This window comes from Rhinoraja longicauda, chromosome 10, assembly GCF_053455715.1.
Source record: "Rhinoraja longicauda isolate Sanriku21f chromosome 10, sRhiLon1.1, whole genome shotgun sequence".
Taxonomy (NCBI): domain Eukaryota; kingdom Metazoa; phylum Chordata; class Chondrichthyes; order Rajiformes; family Arhynchobatidae; genus Rhinoraja; species Rhinoraja longicauda.
In genome coordinates, this window is record NC_135962.1 from 57,934,723 (window position 1) to 57,960,241 (window position 25,519).

General features: G+C 47.5%; 1 protein-coding gene and 1 long non-coding RNA gene across 2 annotated transcripts in view; one reads left to right on the forward strand and one right to left on the reverse strand.

The window, feature by feature from the left end:
- Positions 1–19,675, forward strand: part of LOC144597484 (uncharacterized) — a 45,750-nt gene extending 26,075 nt beyond the window's left edge. The window contains exons 2-3 of the long non-coding RNA XR_013547753.1: positions 16,747–16,901; positions 19,545–19,675. This is a non-coding gene — a long non-coding RNA (uncharacterized LOC144597484). The remainder of the gene's footprint in view (positions 1–16,746; positions 16,902–19,544) is intronic.
- efcab11 (EF-hand calcium binding domain 11) overlaps positions 17–25,519 on the reverse strand; it is a 69,687-nt gene continuing 44,184 nt past the window's right edge. The window contains exon 6 of the mRNA XM_078406934.1: positions 17–325. Coding sequence (XP_078263060.1) covers positions 256–325 — 70 coding nt within the window. The 3' untranslated portion in view covers positions 17–255. The remainder of the gene's footprint in view (positions 326–25,519) is intronic.

The window sequence follows — 25,519 nt, forward strand, 5'->3', positions numbered from 1 at the left end:
CGAAACGTCACCCATTCCTTCTCTCCCGAGATGCTGCATGACCCGCTGAGTTACTCCAGCATTGTGTGTCTACTCCCAAAGCACAGGTTGGTTGGGGTCAATTTTGCTGGAGGCACAGTTCACCACAATAAACCTTCTGGAAATGACTCTCCTTCCTTCGGGGGTTGAGTCCCACACACGAATCGAACAGGAATTACAGAAACAATCGGGTCGAGGGTTGAAGTCCTTGTCCTCTTTCCAGCCTTCATCGCCTTCCTACTGGTGGCCCATCACCATCTCAAAGTCCCTGAAGCTGACGTGACCGTCCGAATCCCGATCCACTTCCCTGTAACAAAGGAAACGTGCAGCGGCGGTCAACACAAGAACAAGGACTATCCATTGAAAGAGCGCCTTTCAAAACCATCAGAATCCCTCTTCCATGCTGGGGAGACACAAAGTGCTGGAGTAACTCAGCGGGTCAGGCAGCATCTGTGGAGAACATGGACAGGTGACGTTTCACACAGCGCTGGAGTAACTCAGCGGGTCAGGCTGCATCCTTGGAGAACATGGACAGGTGACGTTTCGGGTCGGGACCTTTAGTCAGAAGAAGGGTCGTGACTCGAAAGGTTACCTGATGATTCAATGATACGTTATTGATCATTGAATCATTGGGTGACATTTCAGTGACCTATCCATGTTCTCCAGAGACGCTGCCTGACCTGTTGAGTTATCTCCAGCACTTTGTGTCTGTTTCTGTGCATGTGTGTGATTGCCTGACCCACTGGGTTATTGCAGCACTTTGTCACGGAGTCATACAGTGTGGAAACAGGCCCTTTGGCCCAACTTGCCAACACTGACCAACATGTTCCATCTACACTAGTCCCACCTGCCTGCATTTGGCCCATATCCCTCTAAACGTATCCTATCCACCTACCTGTCTAAATATGTGATAGTACCTGCCTTAACTGCCTCCTCCGGCAGCTCGTTCCATGCACCCACCACCCTTCTTGGTGTAAAAAAGGTACACCTCAGATTGCAATTAAATCTTCAGACTCCAGTCTGAGGAAGGGTACAGACCCAAAACCTTATCTATGAATGTTCTCCAGTGGTGCTGCCAGTGAACCCGCTGGGTTACTCCAGCATTTTGTGTCCTTTCTTGCTGAACCAGCATCTGCAGTTCCTTCTCCCTTCTCTCTGTCGTTTGGTAGTTGTGCTTGATACCAACTCTGGGTTTCCATTCCAGAGCATTGACCCTGCAAGTGTAGTGCGGCAGGGGTAGAGTTGCTGCCTCACAGCGCCAGAGACCCGGGTTCCATCCTGACTACGGGTGCTTGTCTGTACGGAGGTTGTACCTTCTCCCCGTGACCTGCGTGGGTTTTCTCTGAATTCTACGGTTTCCTCCCACACTCCAAAGGCGTACAGGTTTGTAGGTTAATTGGCTTGGTATCAATGTAAAAAAAAATGGACCCTAGTGTGTGTGGGGGGTACTGTTTGTGTGCGGGGATCGCTGGTCGGCGCGGACTCCATGGGCCGAAGGGCCTGTTTCCACGCTGTATCGCTAAACTAAACTACAGTATCGAAGGTAGACACAAAATGCTGGAGTAACTCAGCGGGTCAGGCAGTATCTCTGGAGAGAAGGAATGGATGAGACCCTTCTTCAGACTGATATCAGGGGATGGGGCGGGACGAAGATAGGATGTAGTCAGAGACAGGAAGACTGGTGGGAGAACTGGGAAGGGGGAGGGAATAGAGAGGGAAAGCAGGGACTATCTGAAGTTAGAGAAGTCAATGTTGATACTGCTGGGGTGTAAACTACCCAAGTGAAATATGAGGTGCTGTTCCTCCAAAAGCGAAATATGAGGTGCTGTTCCTCCACCCAAGCGAAGTATGACGTATGTTGGTTGATGTTTAGGATCAGAATCATACAAAGTAGCAGTGTGTACTCCACAAGGTTGGCAGAGCCTTTACTAACACCTTCTTGATTCATAAAACATAGAACAGGCCCTTCGGCCCACAAACTCTGTGCCGAACATGATTCTAAAACCAACTCATCTCTCTGCACATAATCCATATCCCTCTATTCCCTGCATATCCATGTATCTATCTAAAAGCCTCTTAAATGCCACTTTTGCATCTGCCTCCACGACCACTGCTGGCAACCACCACCCCTGGCAGCGTGCTCTGAAGATGCCATCTCTTTGCCTCCACTTATCACCCTCTTCGTAAAACACTTGGCACAATCAGTAACCCGTGCCTGCCTTCTCCCCATATCCCTTGATTCCACTAACCCCTAGAGCTCTATCTAACTCTCTTTTAAATTCATCCAGTGAATTGGCCTCCACTGCCCTCTGTGGCAGAGAATTACACAAATTCACAACTCTCTGGGTGAAAGAGTTTTTTTCTCACCTCAGTTTTAAACGGCCTCCCCTTTATTCTGAGACTGTGGCCCCTGGTTCTGGACTCCCCCAACATTGGGAACATTTTTCCTGCATCTAGCTTGTCCAGTCCTTTTATAATTTTACATGTTTCCATAAGATCCCCTCTCATCCTTCTAAATTCCCCTCTCATCCTTCTGAATAACTTCTCTCTTAGAGCCCTCTGTCGGTCCCTGTCATTTGCAAATTGGCTCCTGGTTTTGTCTTGATTCATTGATTGTACGCACGTGTGTTACGATCTGACTGGACAGCATGCAAGCAAGGCTTTTCGCTGTATCGTGGTGCAGGTGACAATAAAAAAACAACCAAACCAAACCAAACCAAACCAAGAATCGGGACAGAAGGGCTTCGTGATATTCTGGAAAGAATTGGCACTTAGATGTAATTGCCACTTATTGTCTCCATCTGCTTCAAGGAAACCCCCATCATTCCAGTTCCCTAAGGAAAATTAAGTGACCTATCTCAATGCTTCCTGCCCAGTCGCTCCAGCATTGGCCACAATTACTCCAGTATTACTCCATAATTTCTCCCGCTGAGCTACGCCAGGACTTTGCGGAAGGTGTTCAGCTCCTGAACCATCACCCACCCACGTTCACCAGAGACCCTGCTTGATCTGCTGAGATTGTAAGGTTTTTGATCAATCAGGTTATGGGGAGAAGGCAGGAGAATGAGGTTGATAGGGAGAGATAGATTAGCCATGATTGAACGGTGGAGTGGTCTCAATGGCTACGAATGCCCTAATTCTGCCCTGTGTCCCATGGAACGAGAGTAATGGGAACGGAAATTAATAGGAATGTTGGAAGATAGTAAGTTGGGAAGGAGTTACTGTGGGCAAGCAAACAATGCAGGCAGATTGGGACATAGTCACAGAGTCTTACAGTATGGAAACAGGCTCTTCGGCCCAACTTGCCCATGCCAACCAACATGTCCCATCTACACTGGTCCCATCTGCTTTAGTTTGGGCCATATCCCTCTAAACCTATCCTATCCATGTACCTGTCTAAACGTTTCTTAAACATTACGATCGTACTTGCCTCTACTACCTCCTCCGGCAGCTCGTTTCATAAACCTACCACCCTCTGCATGAAAAAGTTACCTCTCAGGTTCCTATAAGATCTTTTCCCCCCTTCACCTTAAACCTACACGGTGGCACAGCAGTAGAGTCGCTGCCTCACAGCACTGGAGACCCGGGTTCAATCTTGACCACGGGTGCAGTCTGTACGGAGTTTGTACGTTCTCCGTGACCGCGTGGGTTTTTTCCGGGTGCTCCGGTTTCCTCCCATACGCCAAAGACATACAAGTTAGTAGGTTATTTGGCTTCGGTAAAAATTGTACATAGCCCCAAGTGTGCGGGATAGTGTTAGCGTACGGGGTGATCGCTGGTTGTCGTGACACTCGGTGGGCTGAAGGACCTGTTTCCATGTTGTATCTCTAAACTAAACTAAACTATGTCCTCTAGTTCTCGATTCAATAGACAATAGACAATAGGTGCAGGAGTAGGCCATTCGGCCCTTCGAGCCAGCACCGCCATTCAATGTGATCATGGCTGATCATACTCAATCAGTACCCCGTTCCTGCCTTCTCCCCATACCCCCTGACTCCGCTATCCTTAAGAGCGCTATCTAGCTCTCTCTTGAATGCATTCAGAGAATTGGCCTCCACTACCTTCTGAGGCAGAGAATTCCACAGATTCACAACTCTCTGACTGAAAAAGTTTTTCCTCATCTCCGTTCTAAATGGCCTACCCCTTATTCTTAAACTGTGGCCCCTGGTTCTGGACTCCCCCAACATTGGGAACATGTTTCCTGCCTCTAACGTGCCCAACCCTTTAATAATCTTATACGTTTCGATAAGATCCCCTATCATCCTTCTAAATTCCAGTGTATACAAGCCTAGTCGCTCCACTTTCAACATATGACAGTCCCGCCATTCCGGGAATTAACCTAGTAAACCTACGCTGCACGCCCTCAATAGCAAGAATATCCTTCCTCAACTTTGGAGACCAAAACTGCACACAGTACTCCAGGTGCGGTCTCACTAGGGCCCTGTACAACTGCAGAAGGACCTCTTTGCTCCTATACTCAACTCTTCGTGTTATGAAGGCCAACATTCCATTGGCTTTCTTCAGTGCCTGCTGTACCTGCATGCTTCCTTTCAGTGACTGATGCACTAGGACATCCAGATCTCGTTGTACGTCCCCTGTTCCTAACTTGACACCATTCAGATAATACTCTGCCTTCCTATTGTTACCACCAAAGTGGATAACCTCACACTTATCCACATTAAACTGCATCTGCCATGCATCCGCCCACTCACACAACCTGTCCAAGTCACCCTGCAACCTCATAGCATCTTCCTCACAGTTCACACTACCACCCAGCTTTGTATCATCTGCAAATTTGCTAATGGTACGTTTTATAGACAATAGACAATAGACAATAGGTGCAGGGGGAGGCCATTCGGCCCTTTGAGCCAGCACCGCCATTCAATGTGATCATGGCTGATCATTCTTAATCAGTACCCCGTTCCTGCCTTCTCCCCATACCCCCTGACTCCGCTATCCTTAAGAGCTCTATCCAGCTCTCTCTTGAATCCCTTCATCCAAGTCATTAATGTATATTGTAAATAGCTGCGGTCCCAGCACCGAGCCTTGCGGAACCCCACTAGTTACTGCCTGCCATTCTGAAAGGGACCCATTTATCCCCAATACTCCACACAAAACTGCACACAAGTTCTGCACACACAACTGCACACAGGATTCCTCTCCTCTGGGCAAGAGACTCCGTGCATCTACCCGATCTATTCCTCTCATGCTTTTGTACGCCTCTATAAGATCCCCCCTCATCCTCCTGCACTCCAAGGAATAAAGTCCTCGCCTGCTCAACCTCTCCCTGCAGCTCAGGCCCTTGAGTCCTGGCGACATCATCGTTAAAGAATTTCCTTGCGATGCATATCTTCTATTATCTTCCCATATCAGGGACTATTGAGCTGCGTGCGTTTGGGGATAGACTGATGGAACATTGACCCACAACAATCTGAGCCTGATAGGTTTTTAATGACTCCCTCTTCATCAAGCAGACACACAGACACTAAATTGCTTTTATGGTGATTCAGAAGCAAATCTGCAGGGTAATTTTGCAGTGCGACCTCACAGTGGAACTGCAGTATTTATTGTTGCAGCAGTAGATTCTTCACTGATATTGATGGGGTTGCAAGTGCTTGACCAGCCTCATCGAAGCAATGGCCATGGTATGGTATGGAACTTTATTTGTCACGTGTACCGCGGTACCGTGAAATTCAATTTTGTACACAGTTCAGTACAAGTATCACTGTACGTAAGCACTCAGTACACCAACACCTCTACTTCCTCAGAAGGCTCAGGAAGTTCGGCATGTCCCTGTGTCACAAGGTAAGCGTGACAACATTCATTCCTTCGCGCCCTACCATTAACGCTACACCGATCAGCCAAAACATTATGACCTGATGAGCCAAAACATTATGACCACCTGCCTAATATGCTGTTGGTCCTCCGTGTGCAGCCCCATACGCAGCAGGGTGCGATGCACTGTGTATTGTGACACATTCCTCCCGTGACCACCATTAACATTTTCTGTGACACGGTAGACCTTCCATCGGTTTGGACCAGACGGGATAGACTTCGTTGCCCTCGCGCATCGATGAGCCTTGGGCACCCAAAACCCTGTTGCCGGTTTGTGGTTTGTCCCTCCTCGGACCACTGTCGGTAGGTACTCACCACTGCTGACCGGGAGCACCTCACAAGCCTTGCCGTTTCAGAGATGCTCTGACCCAGTCGTCTGGCCATAACAATTTGGCCCTTGTCAAAGTCGCTCAGGTCTTTACTCCTGCCCATTTCTCCTGCATCCAACACATCAACTTCAAGAACTGACTGTTCACTTGCTGCTTAATATATCCCACCCCTTGACAGGTGCCATTGTAACAAGATAATCAATGTTATTCCATCTGGCAGTGCCCCACACAATCTTCCATCTCAACTATTAACTGCTGTTCCTTCAGGCAACCCGCCTCACTTTCCACTATCGTGCGGCACGGTGGCACAGCGGTAGAGCTGCTGCCTCAGCGCCAGAGACCCTGGTTCGATCCTGACCACCGATGCTATCTGCACGGAGTTTGTACGTTCTCCCGTGACCATGTGGGTTTCCTCCAGGTGCTCCGGTTTCCTCCCACAACCCAAAGACGTGCAGGTTTATAGATTAATTGGTTTCTGTACATTGTCTCCTAGTATGTAGGGTGGAACTAGTGTACGGGTGAGGTACTGCCCAATTCACCTCTCCCCCATTGAATCTGTCTATGGAACTGGTGCGTTACGTTGCTGAGAACAATATTCTGCACCTCTTTGTTTTATCTATTGTACTTGAGTTTGAACTGATTGTATCTATATAAGGTATATCTGATCTGTTTGGATAGCATGCAAAACAAGGCTTTTCATTGCACCTCGGTACATGTGACAAAAATAAACCCAAATAAATAGGACGACGATGGTTTAGTGGTAGAGCAACTGCCTTACAACGCCAGATACCCGGGTTCGATCCTGACTATGGGGGCTGTCGGTACGGACAAGTATGTTCTCCCAATTGATCTGCGTGAGTTTTCTCCCGGGTGGTGGGTGTATGGAACGAGCTGCCAGAGGAGGCAGCTGAGGCAGGGACTATCCTAACGTTTAAGAAACAGATAGACAGTTACATGGATAGGACAGGTTTGGTGGGATATAGACCAAACGCGGGCAGGTGGGACTAGTGTAGCTGGGACATATTGGCCCGTGTGGGCAACTTGGGCCAAAGGGCCTGTTTCCACACTGTATCACTTTATGACTCTATCTTCGATTTCCTCCTACACTCAAAAGATGTACAGGTTTGTAGGTTTAGTGGCTTGGTATAAATCTAAAAGTGTCCCTAGTGTGTGTAGGGTAGTGTTAATGTGCAGGGATCGCTGGTTGGAGTGGACTCGGTGGGCCTGTTTCCGCGCTGCATCTTTAAACTAAACTAAACTGAACCTAAACCTACTGCATACAAACGTTTTTACTACACATTTGGATTTATGGGCTGTTCAATTCATGGTGAATAAGAATCCGCTGCACAATGACTGCAGAATGCAGATCCATCCTTCATATCCATATTGTGCTTAGTGTCGGCAGCTGTATCTCTATCAGACCTGGCAACACTTCCAACATCAACTTAACTAGCAGTGTGTTAATAAGCAATGGCTGAGATCCACACACCTGACAATTTTGTTAATGAGACTCTGGTGCAAGAGGGTTGCTAAAAACAGTTCGTCAAACACACCACTGTTGTTAGCTGAAGATCGTTACAATAGACAATAGGTGCAGGAGGAGGCCATTCGGCCCTTTGAGCCAGCACCGCCATTCACTATAATCATGGCTGATCATCCGCAATCAGTGCCCCGTTCCTGCCTTCTCCCCATATCCCTTGATTCCACTGGCCCCTCGAGCACTATCTAACTCTCTTTTAAACACCAAATCCCTTGACTCCGCTATCTTTGAGAGTATCTAACTCTCTCTTGAAAACGACCAGAGAATTGGCCTCCACTGCCTTCTGAGGCAGAGAATTCCACAGATTCACAACTCTCTGGGTGAAAATGTTTTTTCTCATCTCTGTTCTAAATGGCCTACCCCTTATTCTTAAACTGTGGCCCCTGGTTCTGGACTCCCCCAACGACGGGAACATGTTTCCTGCCTCTAACTGAAGTGTATTCAAGAAAGGAAAATTTCACTGTACTGAGGTACATGTGACAAAGTGCCATTGAAAGGGAAAGGAGGGATATAGGCGGTGATATAGAGAGATAGAGAACAAATGAATGAAAGATATGCAAAAAAGTAACGATGATAATGGAAACGGGCCATTGTTATATGTGGGCGAGGTGAAAACGAGTTGCAGACAATGAAGCTCACCAGGACTAGTTGAAACTAGTACGGCGACTGGAGTGGGGGAGGGACGGAGAGAGGGCTACTTGAAGTTAGAGAAGTCAATGTTCATACCGCTGGGGTGTAAGCTGCCCAAGCGAAATATAAGGTGCTGTTCCCCCAATTTGTGTGGGGCCTCACTCTGACAGTGGAGGAGGCCCAGGACAGAAAGGTCAGTATGGGAATGGGACCCGCTAAGTTACTCCAGCACTTTTTGTGTCTAACTTCGGTTTAAACCAGCATCTGCAGTTCCTTCCTACACAAGTACCATTGATCCATTGACTAATCACCCCCCATGATAAATTCCTGACTCTTATCCTCCACACCCCGACCAATAAAGATTCTTGAGGGGGTGCCTCACGGCGCCAGACCCGGGTTCCATCCTGACTACGGGTGCTGTCGGTACGGGGTTTGCATGTCCTCGCTATGATCTGCGTGGGTTTTCTCCGGGATCTTCGGTTTCCACCCACACTCCAAGGACATACAGGTTTGTAGGTTAATTGCCTTGGTAAAACTGTAAATTGTCCCTAGAGTGTAGGATAGTGCTGATGTGCGAGGATCACTGATCGGTGCGGACTTGGTGAGCCAAAGGACCTGTTTCCAGGCTGTGTCTCTAAACTAAACGAAAAAGATCACCTCTCATTCTTCGAAAGGAGAGAGAAAGCAGGAGTGCAAGAGAGTGAAGAATAATTGGTTTCTGCCATTCAAGCACTTCAATTTAAAGAGGAGAACACATTCTAAGCCAGCATTTTGTATCGCTGCCCCTTTCACTTAAAACAGGCCTGCTGGAAGTAACATTTGCAAAACAGATGCAGCTATGCAGGGCCGACTGCTCCATCTGGCTTCCACCCGAGAAGGGATAACGATGGTGGTGTGTGGAAGAGACTGTTACTATGGCAGAAGGCAGTCACTAGGGGAGGCAGCTCTGCTACCTGATCTTAATCACTGCCTTGCTTCTTCCTGACTGACCCGTGAAACAGAACCCATTAGACTGCAGCACCATCTGGATAAGTCTAAGATAACACAAGGCGGGAGGGAGGGAGGGACGGAGGGAGGGAGGGAGGGAAGGGGGCTGAAAATAATGGGAGAAGGGCAAGGTGGGGCTGGGTTCTTTATCACATCCTGTTGTCTGCCTGCCAGCATTGTTCAAAGATCAACGTTTTAGATCCGTAGGTCTGAGGTGGTCGGCGCGGACTCGGTGGGCCGAAGGGGCCAGTTTCCGCGCTGTATCGCTAAACTAGAACTAAACATGTTGTCGGGTCTGCTGAGTTACTCCAGCACTTTGTGCGTTTTTACAGCACCTATGAGCGGAGACTTCAGACGCCTCCCGACGGGCCGCAGAGAAGCCGAGGCTGGAGTCTCGTGGGTCGACAGTTGACGGAGCCCGCGGCTGGGGTCTGGGCTGCGGCTGGGGTCTGGGTCAGTGGAGCCCGCAGCTGGGGTCTGGGTCGGCGGAGCCCGCGGCTGGGGCCGGGGTCGGCGGGGCCCGCGGCTGGGGTATGGGTCGGCGGAGCCCGCAGCTGGGGTCTGTTTCGCGGCTGGGGCCAGGGTCGGCGCCACAGAGGCGTCCGGAGAGGACCCGGCGGCATTAGCGGAAAGGTCAGTATGGCATTCGATGATGGCGCCGACCGACCGACGAGGACAGACACGTGGAAGTGAGGACGCCGCTGCCAAGGGAAGGAACAATGGAGGACCCGGTGTTGGGGGGACCGCCGTGAGGGGAGAGGGGGGACCTGGCGCGGGTACTTTGTAACTTTGTCAGTGCCCTTTATGTGGTGACTCTTTGCATGCCTTGGGTATACAGGCAAAGAATTTCACTGTGACCTGTCACATGTGACAATGAAGTATTCATTCATTCCTCATGCTCTGTGAATCTTTTTAATAATCGTGCATCCCTGCCAATGGTCGTTAACCAAGTTGGACGGTGCCAAGTACAACGTCTAACTGATGATAACGGGCAACTTCTACATTGTGTTTGGCAACTTGCTCACTATCTGACAGGAAGCTGCACTGCTAAACTATGAAGAGCAACAGGCCCATATGCTCACTGACAAATTTAGCCAAATACACCTGTCGTCTTGCTATTCCTGTCAGGAACAGCTCAGCAACAACAACACCCCACCTTCATATAGCGCGTTTAATGCCGCCAAATGTTCCAAAGCCATTCCGTTTGGTTTGATTCAATTTCGTTTAGTTTAGTTTAGTTCGGTTCAGTTAGGTTTAGTTTGGTTTAGGTCATAAGATCATAAGTGATAGGAGCAGAATTAGGCCATTCGGCCCATCAAGTCTACTCCACCATTCAATCATGGCTGATCTATCTCTTCTAACACTATTCTCCTGCCTTCTCCCCATAACCTCTGACACCCGTACTAATCAAGAGAAAAGTTTAGTTTAGTTTCATTTTGTTTAATTTAGAGATTAGTTTAGAGATACAGCGCGGAAACAGGCCCTTTCGGCCCACCGGGTCCGCGCCGACCAGCGATCCCCGCACACTAACACTATCCTATACCCACTAGGGCCAATTTTTACATTTACCAAGCCAATTAACCTACATACCTGTATGTCTTTGGAGTATGGGAGAAAACCAAAGATCTCGGAGAAAACTCCACGCAGGTCACAGGGAGAATGTACAAACTCCGTACAGACAGCACCCGCAGTCAGGATGGAACCCGGGTCTCCGGCGCTGCAAGCGCTGTAAGGCAACAACTCCATCTCTGCTACTACTTTAGTTTGATTTAGTCTGGTTTAATTTAAAGATTCAGCGTGGAAACAGGCCCTTTGACCCACCAAGTCCACACAAACATTGATCAACCATACACCAGTTATATGTTATGCCAGTTTTGCAACCTACACACGAGGGGCAATTTACAGAAACCAATTAACCTACAATTCCAAACATCTTTGGAATGCTCAAATCATCAGTTCAATTCAGTTTAGAGATACAACTAAACTAAGCCCGCCGAGTTTGTGCTGACCATCGATCGATCACCTGTACACCAGCAGGTCATAAGTGATAGGAGTTTAATTAGGCCATTCGGCCCATCGTCTACTCCACCATTCAATCATGGCTGATCTCTCTCTCTCTCCTAACCCCATTCTCCTGCCTTCCACCATAATCTCTGACACCCATACTAATCAAAAATCTATCTATCTCTGCCTTATAAATATCCACTGACGGCCTCCACAGCCTTCTGTGTCAAAGAATCCCACAGATTCACCACCCTCTGACTAAAGAAATTTCTCCTCATCTCCTTCCTAAAAGACGGTCCTTTAATTCTGAGGCTATGACCTCTAGTCCTAGACTCTCCCACAAGTGGAAACATCCTCTCCACATCCACTCTATCGAAGCCTTTCACTATTTTGTACGTTTCAATGACGTCCCCCCCCCTCATTCTTCTAAACTCCAGTGAGTACAGGCCCAGTGTCGACAAACGCTGATCATAGGTTAACCCACTCATTCCTGGGATCATTCTTGTAAACCTCCTCTGGACCCTCTCCAGAGCCAGCACATCCTTCCTCAGATATGGTGCCCAAAACTGCTCACAATATTCCAAATGCGGCCTGACCAGCGCCTTATTGAGCCTGAAAGATTAGAGGGCATAGCTTTAAGGTGAATGGGACGAAGTTTCGAGGAGACGTGAAGGGCAGGTTTTTTACACAGTGGGTGGTGCATACCTAGAACAAGCTGCCAGGGGTGGTGGTAGAGACAGATATGATAGTGGCATTAAGAGGCTTTTAGATACGCACATGGTTAAGCAGGGAATGAAGGGATATGGATCATGTGCAGGCAGAGGTGATTAGTTTAACTGTGGGCTGAAGGGCCTGTTCCTGTGCTGTCCTGTTCTATGTTCATGCTGACTGATGATGGGCACTGATGAAAACCCGCGTAGATCACGGGGAGAACCTACCAACTCTGTGCAGACAAGCACCCGTAGTCAGGATCGAACCCGGGTCTCTGGCGCCGTGAGGCGGCTACTCTAACGCTACGCCACCGTGCCTCCATACATACTTATGCTACAGGACAATAACTTCATATTCAGTAATAAGCTACCTACAATCCTTAAAAGAAAGGGTAAAGAGAGAGAGACACTGCAACACAAAACAAAAACACTATGATGAAAGGAGAACTTTGACCGTAGACTGGGAAGAAGGTACAGGAGCCTGAAAACTGTAACGACCAGGTTCAGGAACAGCTTCTTCCCGGCAGTCATCAGGCTGTTAAACACTACAACCTCAAATAAGCTTCGAACTACAATAGACTATTATTATTATTATTATTATTATTTACAGTGTACTATGTTTACATATTCTGTTGAGCTGCAGCAAGTAAGAATTTCATTGTGCTATCTGGGACATATGACAATAAAACACTCTTGACTCTGATCAGGAATGAATGAACAGGCTGTGTCTCTAATCTTGAAAGGAGAGGCGAGAGGAATGACCTAATACAAATCCACAGGTGGTGAAGAGCAAAACCTTGTGAGCCTTATGTACCTGTCATTCCTGATTTCCGCTGACAGCATTAAGTGTGATGCTCAAAGACCAGAGAAGATAAAACACACGTGGGCTTCCAACGGCTGCAGTATGTACAAAAAGACAGACACAAAATGCTGGAGTAACTCAGCGGGACAGGCAGCATCTCGGGAGAGAAGGAATGGGAGACGTTTCAGGGTCGAGACCCTTCTTCAGACCGAGAGTCAGGGGAGAGGGAGACGCAGAGAGATTAGTTTGGTTTAGTTTAGAGATACAGCGCGGAAACAGGCCTTTCGGCCCACCGAGTCCGCGCCGATCAGCGATCCCCGCACATTAACACTATCCTATACCCACGAGGGACAATTTTTCCATTTACCAAGCCAATTAACCTACAAACCTGAAAGTCTTTGGAGTGTGGGAGGAAACCGAAGATCTCGGAGAAAACCCATGCAGGTCACGGGGAGAACGTATGAACTCCGTACAGACAGCACCCGTAGTCGGGATTGAACCCAGGTCTCCGGCGCTGCATTCGCTGTAAGGCAGCAACTCTACCGCTGCGCCACCGTGCCACCCCACTGAGTTACTCCGGCATTTTGTGTCTATCTTTTTGTACATACTGCAGCCTTTGGAAGCCGCCAGTCTCTAAACTAAACTAAACTACGTATAGCGTGTTTGAGCTCAGTTTATTGTCATGTGTATCGGGGTACAGTGAAAAGCTTTTGTTGCGTGCTAACCAGTCAGTGGAAAGACAATACATCATTACAATCGAGCCATCCACAGTGTACAGATATATGATAAAGGGAATAACGTGAATAACGTTTAGTGCAAGATAAAAGCTGAGATACTCCTTTAGCATTGGGCTTGGTTTTCTTGGTTGAGAATTTATCCTAGTGTTATAGCAAAGTATTTGTGCTATACTTCACTGGAGTTAAGAAGGTTGAGAGGGGACATTATAGAGACGTATAAAATTATAAAAGGACTGGATAAGCTCGATGCAGGTAAAATGTTCCCAATGTTGGGGGAGTCCAGAATCAGGGGCTACAGACTAAGAATAAAGGGGAGGACATTTAAACCTGAGGTGAGAAGAAACCTTTTCACTCAGAGAGTTGTGAATTTGTGGAATTCTCTGCCACAGAAGGCAGTCGAGGCCAATTCACTGGATGAATTTAAAAGATAGTTAGATAGAGCTCTAGGGATTAGTGGAATCAAGGGATATGGGGAGAAGGCAGGCACTGGTTACTGATTGTGGATGATCAGCCGTGATCACAATGAATGGCGCTGCTGGCTCAAAGGGTCAAATGGCCTCCTCCTGCACCTATTTTCTATGTAAGTACTTTGGGTTTTAGTAGTAACTAGAAAAGAGGGCCCGTTGGGCCCGTCCCCACACCCCCCATTCTCACTCCCCCAGCCCCACTCTTACTCTCCAAGTGTGCCCGTTGGGCCCGGAAAAGAGGGCCCGTTGGGCCCGTCCCCACACCCCCCATTCTCTCCTCCCCCAGCCCCACTCTTACTCTCCAAGTGTGCCCGTTGGGCCCGTCCTCCTGATCTGTGTATGTCAAGTGACCACTATAGCCTTCATTCTTTTTTTTTTTCCCTAATCAGATGTTTGTTTGTTTTTTCCTAATCAGATGTGCAGTACTTTGGTCAACGTGGGTTGTTTTTAAATGTGCTATACAAATAAAACTGACTTGACTTGACTTGACTTGCAATAACAAAAAAGACTTCTTGGAAGCTTTTCGAAACAATGTAGCCGTCACAAGCTGAAAACTAAATCCTTGCTGAAAACTAAATCCTTTTCTGGAAACTTTTGGAAACAAATGTAGCCCCTTGAAGAAAAGGGTTAGAAATGAAAAATTTAAACTTTAATATCTCTCTAGCTTTAAAAAGGTAGCTTCAATTTGAACGAAAGTACTTACAATAGTTGCCCAGGTTAATGGTGAATACGGCGGTACAAAAATCGTAGCGCTTTGGTGTACCGTCTAGGAGGAGTAGGGTTTGTAAGTAATCTTCCGTACATACACATATACATACATACATACGGAATGTTGGACCGCAGAGTTTTAGTATTATACTAGAAAAGAGGGCCCGTTGGGCCCGTCCCCACACCCCCCATTCTCTCCTCCCCCAGCCCCACCCTTACTCTCCAAGTGTGCCCGTTGGGGAGGGCCCGTTGGGCCCGTCCCCACACCCCCCATTCTCTCCTCCCCCAGCCCCACTCTTACTCTGTGCAGTACTTTGGTCAACGTGGGTTGTTTTTAAATGTGCTATACAAATAAAAGTGACTTGACTTGACTTGACTTGACTTGCAATAACAAAAAAGACTTCTTGGAAGCTTTTCGAAACAATGTAGCCGTCACAAGCTGAAAACTAAATCCTTGCTGAAAACTAAATCCTTTTCTGGAAACTTTTGGAAACAAATGTAGCCCCTTGAAGAAAAGGGTTAGAAATGAAAAATTTAAACTTTAATATCTCTCTAGCTTTAAAAAGGTAGCTTCAATTTGAACGAAAGTACTTACAATAGTTGCCCAGGTTAATGGTGAATACGGCGGTACAAAAATCGTAGCGCTTTGGTGTACCGTCTAGGAGGAGTAGGGTTTGTAAGTAATCTTCCGTACATACACATATACATACATACATACGGAATGTTGGACCGCAGAGTTTTAGTATTATACTAGAAAAGAGGGCCCGTTGGGCCCGTCCCCACACCCCCCATTCTCACTCCCCCAGCCCCACTCTTACTCTCCAAGTGTGCCCGTTGGGCCCGGAAAAGAGGGCCCGTTGGGCCCGTCCCCACACCCCCCATTCTCTCCTCCCCCAGCCCCACTCTTACTCTCCAAGTGTGCCCGTTGGGCCCGTCCTCCTGATCTGTGTATGTCAAGTGACCACTATAGCCTTCATTCTTTTTTTTTTTCCCTAATCAGATGTTTGTTTGTTTTTTCCTAATCAGATGTGCAGTACTTTGGTCAACGTGGGTTGTTTTTAAATGTGCTATACAAATAAAACTGACTTGACTTGACTTGACTTGCAATAACAAAAAAGACTTCTTGGAAGCTTTTCGAAACAATGTAGCCGTCACAAGCTGAAAACTAAATCCTTGCTGAAAACTAAATCCTTTTCTGGAAACTTTTGGAAACAAATGTAGCCCCTTGAAGAAAAGGGTTAGAAATGAAAAATTTAAACTTTAATATCTCTCTAGCTTTAAAAAGGTAGCTTCAATTTGAACGAAAGTACTTACAATAGTTGCCCAGGTTAATGGTGAATACGGCGGTACAAAAATCGTAGCGCTTTGGTGTACCGTCTAGGAGGAGTAGGGTTTGTAAGTAATCTTCCGTACATACACATATACATACATACATACGGAATGTTGGACCGCAGAGTTTTAGTATTATATAGATAGATAGATTCAATGCAGTGACCTGCAATGCATGTGTGGTCTGACCAAAGCCTAACATTCTTTTTGATTCCTTTCAAATCTGTCCCTCTAGAAATAAACCCAACACAAAACACAAAGTGCTGGAGGAACTCAGCAGGTCAGGCATCCATCTGTGGAGGGAATGGACAGGTGACATTTCGGGTCGGGACCTTCCTTCAGACTGAAGGCCATAAGAAATTGGAGCACAATTAGGTCATTTGGCCCATCGAGTAAACTGTGCCATTTAATTGTAGCTGATCTATTTTTTCCCTCTCAAACCCACTCCCTGTAAACTTTACTGACTCAAGAACCTATCAATCTCCGCTTTAGAAAATATCCAATGACTTGGCCTCCACAGCCACCTGTGGCAATGAATTCCACATATTCACCACCCTCTGGCAGCCCCATAGCAGAAGTGTCCACGTCGCGGGGCTAGAAACTGGAAGTGTCCTGAGCTAATTCTGCTATCACCATCATCTACTGTACAGGTAATGGCTCGCACTGATTGTCGCCGGAAGCTTGCGTCCCTTTTCAGGACGGACGATGACAGCGATGTAACATTTGAAACATAGATGACGGACACAAAAGAAGAAGAAGACCACCAGAGGGTCTAAAGAAATTCCTTCTCGTCTCCTTTCTAAAGGTATGTCCTTTTATTCTGAGGCCGGGTCGTCTGGTTCTAGACTCGCCCTTTTCTGGAAACATCCTTGCAATGTCCACTCTATCCAGGACTTTTATTATCGAGTAGGTTTCAATGAGACCCCCCCCCTCATCCTTCTAAACTGCAGCGAGTACAGGTCCAGAACCATCAAACCCTCCTCATACATTAACCCAATCATCCCTGAGATCATTCTCGTAAACCTTCTCTGGACCCTTTCCCTACACCAGCACATCCTTTCGTCAGACATGGAGGCCAAACACAGTCGACTGCCTCAAGTGCCAGAGACCCAGTTTGTGGTGTTTGCATGTTCTCCCTTTGACCGCGTGGGTTTACTCCAGGTGCTCCGGATTCCTCCCACATCCCAAAGACGTGCGGGTTTGTAGGTTAATTGGCCCTCTGTAAATTGCCCCTCGTGTGTAGCGAGTAGATGAGAAAGTAGGATAACATAGAACTGGTGTGAAAGGGTGATCGATGGTCGGCGTGGACTGAAGGGCCTGTTTCCAATCAATTCAATCTGGAAGTGCTTTTATCTCTCAGATGAACAAATATCTCTTCTGTCCCCGACTCTGCCTGCATTGACCTTAATCACTAATTGACTAGATTCATCAAAGGGCTTTTAGAACATGCATAGGAAGGAACTGCAGATGCTGGTTTACACTGAACACAGAAACAAATTGCTGGAGTAACTCAGCGGGACAGACAGAATCTCTGGAGGGAAGCAGTGGTTGAGACATTTCACCTGAAATGTCACCCATTCCTTCTCTCCAGAGATGCTGCCTGTTACTCTGACATTTTGTGTCTATCTTCACTTCAGATCTTACAGTAGATGCTTGATAACTACTCCATGGTTAGACACAAAAAGCTGGAGTAACTCAGCGGGTCAGACGGAGATGCTGTCCAACCCGCTGAGTTACTCCAGCTTTTAGTGTCCCATCTTCGGTTTAAACCGGCATCTGCAGTTCCTTCCTACACATCCGAACTACTCCACGATGTGGAATCTTTTCCTTTTAAAACCGTGTTGACCTCTCCTCATTGTTTTTGTTTAGTTTAGAGATACAGCGCAGAAACAGGCCCTTTCGGCCCACCGGGTCCGCGCCGACCAGCGATCCCCGTACATTAACATACCCACTGGGGACAATTTTTACATTTACCCAACCAATTAGCCTACATAACTGTACGTCTTTGGAGTGTGGGAGGAAACTGAAGATCTCAGAGAAAACCCACGCAGGTCACAGGGAGAACGTACAAACTCCGTACAGACAGCATCCAAGACCGCAAGAAATTGCAGAGAGATGTGGGCGCGGCCCAGACCATCACGCAAACCAACCTCCCTACAGGGAACGTGCAACCTCCGTACAGACAGTACCCGTAGTCGGGATGGAACCCGGGTCTCCGGCGCTGCATCCGCTGTAAGGCAGCAACTCTACCGCTGTGCCACCCTTTATTTGTACTTTTGCATTCAAAAAATCTCCCCTTTGTAGTGATATTTGCATGATTTTACAGACCACTGATATTAAGTGGCTTGTTTATAGCACCCTGGACATCTTCCCTCTCACTGCGCTAATGCGGGTGCTGTATAACCAAGCCACTCCCGGCAGTCTTGGCTGCACCTTTCTTGAATGAATGATGAAATGTCAGCTGTGCTGCCCTGTTCCCTCTCTCCTGGTTGTTTTTACAAAGCTCAGATGCAATACATTTCCAGGGAGGCTTTATCCTCCTTGGCTATGATTACTCAATTTAATACCTCTCTTTTTAGTTTAAAGGCAAATATATAATTTTTAATCTCAAATTATGTCAAGCCAGCTGAGCTGCTATCCTAGAAAATACTGAAGCAAAATTATAATTTAATATAGCTACCATTTAACCACTGCTGCCTGATCCTGCCATTTAGTTTAGTTTAGTTTAGAGATACAGTGCGGGAACAGGTCCTTCGGCCCAGCGAGCGATCCCCATACACTATCACTATCCCACACACGAGGGACAATTTACAATTTTGTACTGAAGCCAATTTGTCTGAAGAAGGGGTGTCGACCCGAAACGTCACCCATTCCTCCTCTCCAGAGATGATGCCTGAGTTACTCCAGCTTTTTGTGTCAACCTATAAACCTGTATGTCTTTGGAGTGTGAAAGGAAACCAGAGCACCCGGAGAAAACCCACACGGTCATAGGGAGAACGTACAAACTCCGTACAGACAGCACCCAAGACCGCAAGAAATTGCAGAGAGATGTGGACGCAGCCCAGACCATCACGCAAACCAACCTCCCTTCCATTGACTCCCTCTACACTTCACGCTGCCTCGGCAAGGCCAGCAGCATCATGAAGGGCAAGTCGTACCCCGGTCATTCCCTCTTCTCCCCTCTCCCATTGGGCAAAAGGTACAGAAGTGTGAAAACGCACACCTCTAGATTCAGGGACAGTTTCTTTCCAGCTGTTATTAGGTAACTGAATATTCAATCACCAACTAGAGAGCGGTCCTGACCTACCATACACCTCATTGGAGATATTTAAACTATCTTTAATCAGACTACGCTGGACTATCTCTTGCACTAAACGTTATTCCCTTTATTTTTCTGTACACTGTGGACGGCTTGGTTGTAATCATGTATAGTCTTTCCGCTGTGTAGGAAGGAACTGCAGGTGCTGGTTTAAACCGAAGACAGACACAAAATGCTGGAGTAACTCAGCGGGACAGGCAGCATCTCTGGAGATAAGGAATGGGTGACGTTTCAGGTCGAGACCTTTCTTCAGACTCGCGCTGACTGGGTAGTACGCAACAAAAAGCTTTTCACTGTACCTCGGCACACGTGACAATAATAAACGTAAACCTAAACCAAATGCTTTCTTTTGGCTTTTTCATACCCGGGTCTACACGATGATGTTTCATGATGGCTCGTAAAAGGAAAGGAAAACAGGGGGCAGTCTTTACTGAGGCACAAGCAAGTAAACCAACGTAGACTACTAGACACAAAAATGCTGGAGTAACTCAGCGGGTCAGGCAGCATCTCTGGAGAGAAGGAATGGGTGACGTTTCGGGTCGAGACCCTTCTTCAGACCTTTCTCGACCCGAAACGTCACTCATTCCTTCTCTCCCGGGATGCTGCCTGACCCGCTGAGTTACTACAGCATTTTGTGTCTACCTTCGATTTACCTTCGCATCTGCTGTTTGCTTTCCTGCAACATAGACTGCTCCCTAGTTAGCCTCTGGAATGGAAACAATGCAGGTGGAAATTCAGCTAGTCACAGGAGAGCAGTAATTAGACAATGGCTCATGGGGCACTGTTCTGGGCACCTGAAGGGAGGAGGCGAGGTGTGGGGATTTTCAGGATTCATGCGTTACTTTGACATGAATGTATTCTTAAAGGAACAGCCTATCCGAACAGCATCCTCCGCAGAACTTACTAATAGTTGGGCCCCATATCTGAGGAAGGATGTGCTGGCGATGGAGAAGGTCCAGAGGAGGTTTACGTCAATGATCCCGGGAATGACTGGATTGACTGGGTATGAGGTGCGTTTGATCGCTCTGGGCCCGTACACTCTGGAGTTTAGAAGTCTGAAGAAGGCTCCTGAACCGAAACGTCACCTATCCATGTTCTCCAGAGATGCTGCCTGACCCGCTGAGTTACTCCAGCACTCGGTGTCTTATTTTTGTAAACCAGCCCCTGCAGTTCCATGTATCTCACTTGCCCATACCGGCCAACATGTCCCAGCTACACTAGTCCCACCTGCTATAAGTTGTAGTGTCCTGTGATCCTGTGCTGGAGAAATGCTGGACTCCACATCGCACTTTACCTTTTAGAAAGCAGATGAGTAAATCTCTTTAATCAGAGGGTGGTGGATTCATTGCCATAGATGGCTGTGGAGGCCAAGTAATTGGATTTAAAAAATTCAATTCAGTTTGGTTTATTGACGGAGTGAAAAGCTTTTGTCGTGTGCTACCCAGTCAGCGGAAAGATTTTAAGGCGGAGATTGACAAATTCTTGGTTAGTAAGGATGTCAGGGGTTATGGGGAGAAGGCAGGAAAATGGGGTTGAGAGGGAAAGATAGATCAGTCACGATTGAATGGCTTAGTTTAGTTTAGTTTAGAGATACAGTGCGGAAACAGGCCCTTTCAGCCCACCGGGTCCGCGCCGCCCAGCGATCCCCGCACATTAACACTATCCTACACCCACTAAGGACAATTTTTACATTTACCCAGCCAATTAACCTACAAACCTGTACGTATTTGGAGTGTGGGAGGAAACCGAAGATCTCGGAGAAAACCCATGCAGGTCACGGGGAGAACGTACAAACTCCGTACAGACGGCGCCCATAGTCAGGATCGAACCCGGGTCTCCGCCGCTGCATCCGCTGTGCCACCGTGCCGCACAAATGGCGGAGTAGACTTGATGGGCCGAATGGCCTAATTCTGCTCCTAGAACGCATGGACTTATGAACCCCTTTGCCCCTCTCCCAGGATTGGTTGTGCAGTGCTGGTTAAAGGCAGGCAGCTCTGAAGGTCACCCTCCATCTCGGGTGCCATTATTCAAGGATGGTCACACTTGTCAAATTTAAATCAGCACTTTGGCGTTTAATAAATTGTAAATCATCGGTGACAGGATTACAGGCCTGATTTTATTTTCGGAAATGGGAATTTGCATATATACAGCTTCTATCACTATCTTGGGACATCCCAAAGAGCTTTACAGGCAATTAAGTACTTTTTGAAGTGTTACCGCTCTTGTGAATGCAACAGCGTGTTGTCAAATACTACCTGATAAATGTCCCGACACAAATCTTTGGTACAATTTACTGTGTTGTTGGATATTATAAATTAAGTTGTCGCTTGTAGTGACCCTAAAGACCCTAAAGACTGCACTTTCTTTGAAGAAGTCCGAAGAAGGATCTTGAACCGATCCATGTTCTCCAGAGTTGCTGCCTGACCTGCTGAGTTACTCCAGCACTTTGTGTCTATTTTTGGTTACATACTAGCATCTGCAGTTCCTTCCTACACAACCTACAAATATTTTTGTGTCTATCTACAAACCTGTACGTCGTTGGTGTGTGGGAGGAAACCGGAGTACCCGGAGAAATCCTTAGCGGTCATAGAAAGGACATGCAAACTCCGTACAATAGACAATAGGTGCAGGAGGAGGCCATTCGGCCCTTCGAGCCAACACCACCATTCAATGTGATCATGGCTGATCATTCTCAATCAGTACCCCGTTCCTGCCTTCTCCCCATACCTCCTGACTCCGCTATCCTTAAGAGCTCTATCAAGCTCTATCTTGAATGCATTCAGAAAATTGGCCTCCACTGTCTTCTGAGGCAGTGAATTCCACAGATTTACAACTCTCTGACTGAAAAAGTTTTTCCTTATCTCCATTCTAAATGGCCTACCCCTTATTCTTAAACTGTGGCCCCTGGTTCTGGACTCCCCCAACATTGGGAACATGGTGTCCAACCCCTTAATAATCTTATATGTTTCGATAAGATCCCCTCTCATCCTTCTAAAGGATGCACCCTCGTACAGACGGCACCCTCGTAGTCAGGATCAAAGCCGGGTCTCTGGCGTTGTAAGGCAGCGACTCTACCGCTGCGCCACATAGACTTAACCTGCATGTGTAGGAAGGAACTGCAGATGCTGGTTTACACCGAAGATAGACACCAAAAACTGGAGTAACTCAGCGTGTCAGGCAGCATCTCTGGAGAAAAGGAACAGGTGACAATTCGGGTCGAGACCCTTCATCAGACTGAGAGTCAGGGGAGAGGTAAACGAGAGATATGAAAAGGTAACAGTTAACAAATGAATGAAAGCTATGCAAAAGGAACAACCGCATTCCAGGTGATGTCGAGCAAATGTGGAATCTGATTTGGTTACACCCCAGAAGGTGGAGTGAATGTTCTTCACTCACTCTGCATCAAAAGCAAAAAAGGTCCTCGGGATGGGTGGAGGGCAGGTTTGATCAGAGTGAGTTAGAACTCTAACCACAGCAGGGATTATTAACTTTCTAAGATAAATATTGCACCACAAAATGATTCACTGCAACACCTAATGCGTGAATAATGCATCAAACTGACACCTAAATGCGGGGATGTTAGCTGGAAATATCTTTACACATCCCCTAATATCGGAGCAGGGTCAAACTATTAATTTCTTATCATCACACATGTTAATCCCCCGGCCATTGAGATGCGCGCAGCAATACATTTAACTCAACCTTTCTCTCTCTGGGTTCACCTGCAGAGGGGTGAGTGTTGAGATTTCACTATAATTTGGAATAAACCCTGCTTCTTTACACTGGAAGACTAAATGATCTTATGATCACCATGGTAACACTGCAGAGCCACACGCAGTTCCGTGTTTGGGCAGTGAGCATACATATCTCAAATGGACATGCAAATCCCAGCTGTGGTAAACACAGCCAAACCCCGCTCCTCTGTTTGAACCAGGCAGCAAATGAATGGTCTGTCCAACGACCACCAGAAATTAGCATTTTTATAGCATCGTGAACGTGGTTAAATGTCCGTCAGAAAATGCCAAGTAAGATTTGACGGGGAGTCTCTGCAGGATTTAAAGCATTTATAATAGATGCTGCCGTCTCCTCCAGGGAGATGCTGGAGGATATCCGAATGCTCCTGGTGGGAGGGTGGAGATGGAGATTGGGAGATGGAAATGGAGCTGGAGAGAGGGTACTTTGCATCTGTATTCACCAAGGAGAAGGACATAGAAGACAGTGAGATCAGTGTGGCGAATACTAATAAGCAAGGGCAGTTTGTGATCAAGCAAGAGGCTCTTGAAGAGCATTAAGGCAGATAAATCCCCAGAGCCGGATGAGACCTATCTCAGATTATTGAGAGAGGCAAAAGAGAAGATTGCAGGGGCCTTGACAAAGGCAAGGTTCTGGAGGACGGGAGAATAGCCAATGTTGTTCAGGACTGACCTCCGCTCAGTCCGTCTTAACCTACCTGATCTCCCAATGGCTCAGCACTTTAACTCCCCCTCCCATTCCCAATCTGACCTTTCTGTCCTGGGCCTCCTCCATTGTCAGAGTGAGGCCCAGCCCAAATTGGAGGAACAGCACCTCATATTTCGCTTGGGTAGTTTACACCCCAGCGGTATGAACATTGACTTTTCTAACTTCAGATAGCCCTTGCTTTCCCTCTCAATCCCCTCCCCCCTCCCAATTCTCCCACTAGTCTTACTGTCTCCAACTACATTCTATCTTTGTCCCACCCCCTCTCCTGACATTAGTCTGAAGAAGGATCTCGACCCGAAACGTCACCCTTTCCTTCTCTCCCGAGATGCTGCCTGACCCGCTGAGTTACTCCAGCATTTTGTGTCTAGCCAATGTTATTCCTTTGTTTCACAAGTCTCATAAGTTCTAGGAGTAGAATTAGGTCATTCGGCCCATCAAGTCTACTCCACCATTCAATCATGGCTGATCTATCTCAACCTCACTCTCCTGCCTTCGCCCCATAACCCCTGACACCCGTACTAATAAAGAGTTTAAGAAGGGCTGTGGAGAAATTCCAGGAAATTATAGTCTGTTGAGCCTCACGTCAGTGGTAGGGAAACAATTGGAGAGAATTCTTAGTCTCAGTTTAGTTTATTGTCATGTGTACCGAGGTACAGTGAAAAGCTTTTGTCGCGTGATATCCAGTCAGCAGAAAGACAATACATGATTACAATCAAGCAATTTACAGTGTATAGATATATAATAAGGGAATAACGTTTAGTGCAAGGTAAAGCCAGCAAAGTCTGATCAAGGATAGTCCGAGGGTCATCAAAGAGGTAGATAGTAGTTCAGCACTGCTCTCTGGTTGTGGTAGGATGGTTCTGTTGCCTGATAACAGCTGAGAAGAAACTGTCCCTGAATCTGGAGGTGTGTATTTTCACAATTCTATATCTTTTGCCTGATGGGAGAGGGGAGAAGAGGGAGTGGATTATCTTCAGAATAGCATTTATTCTCATTTGGAAGGGAACGTGTTAATTTTGGGTCAGTAGGCATGGCTTTGTCCATGGTGGTTCGTGTCTTATAACAGTATAACAGAGCTTTATTTGTCATTCGGTACCGAAGTACCGAACGAAACTACATAGCAGTCATAGAAAAAAAGAACACAAGACACATAGCCCCAACACAAACGTCCATCACAGTGACTCCAAACATCCCCTCACTGTGATGGAGGCAACAAAACTTCCACTCTCTTCCCCACGCCCACGGACAGACAGCTCGTCCCCGACCGACCCGCACAGTCCCCGCAAGGGGATGGAAGTCCCCCCGGCCGAATCGTACCGGGCGCTGAAACGTCTCGCGGCCGAGCCGGGCGATGAAAGGCCCCGCGACCAAGCCTTGCGCAGCTAAGTCCCGTGGTCGAGCCGCACCAGCGATGTAAAGTCCCGCAGCCGAGCCGCACCGGGCGATGTTAAGTCCCGCAGCCGAGCCGCACCGGGCGATGTAAAGTCCCATGGTTGAGCCGCACCAGCGATGTAAAGTCCCGCAGCCGAGCCGCACCGGGCGATGTTAAGTCCCGCAGCCGAGCCGCACCGGGCGATGTAAAGTCCCGTGGTCGAGCCGCACCAGCGATGTAAAGTCCCGCAGCCGAGCCACACCGGGCGATG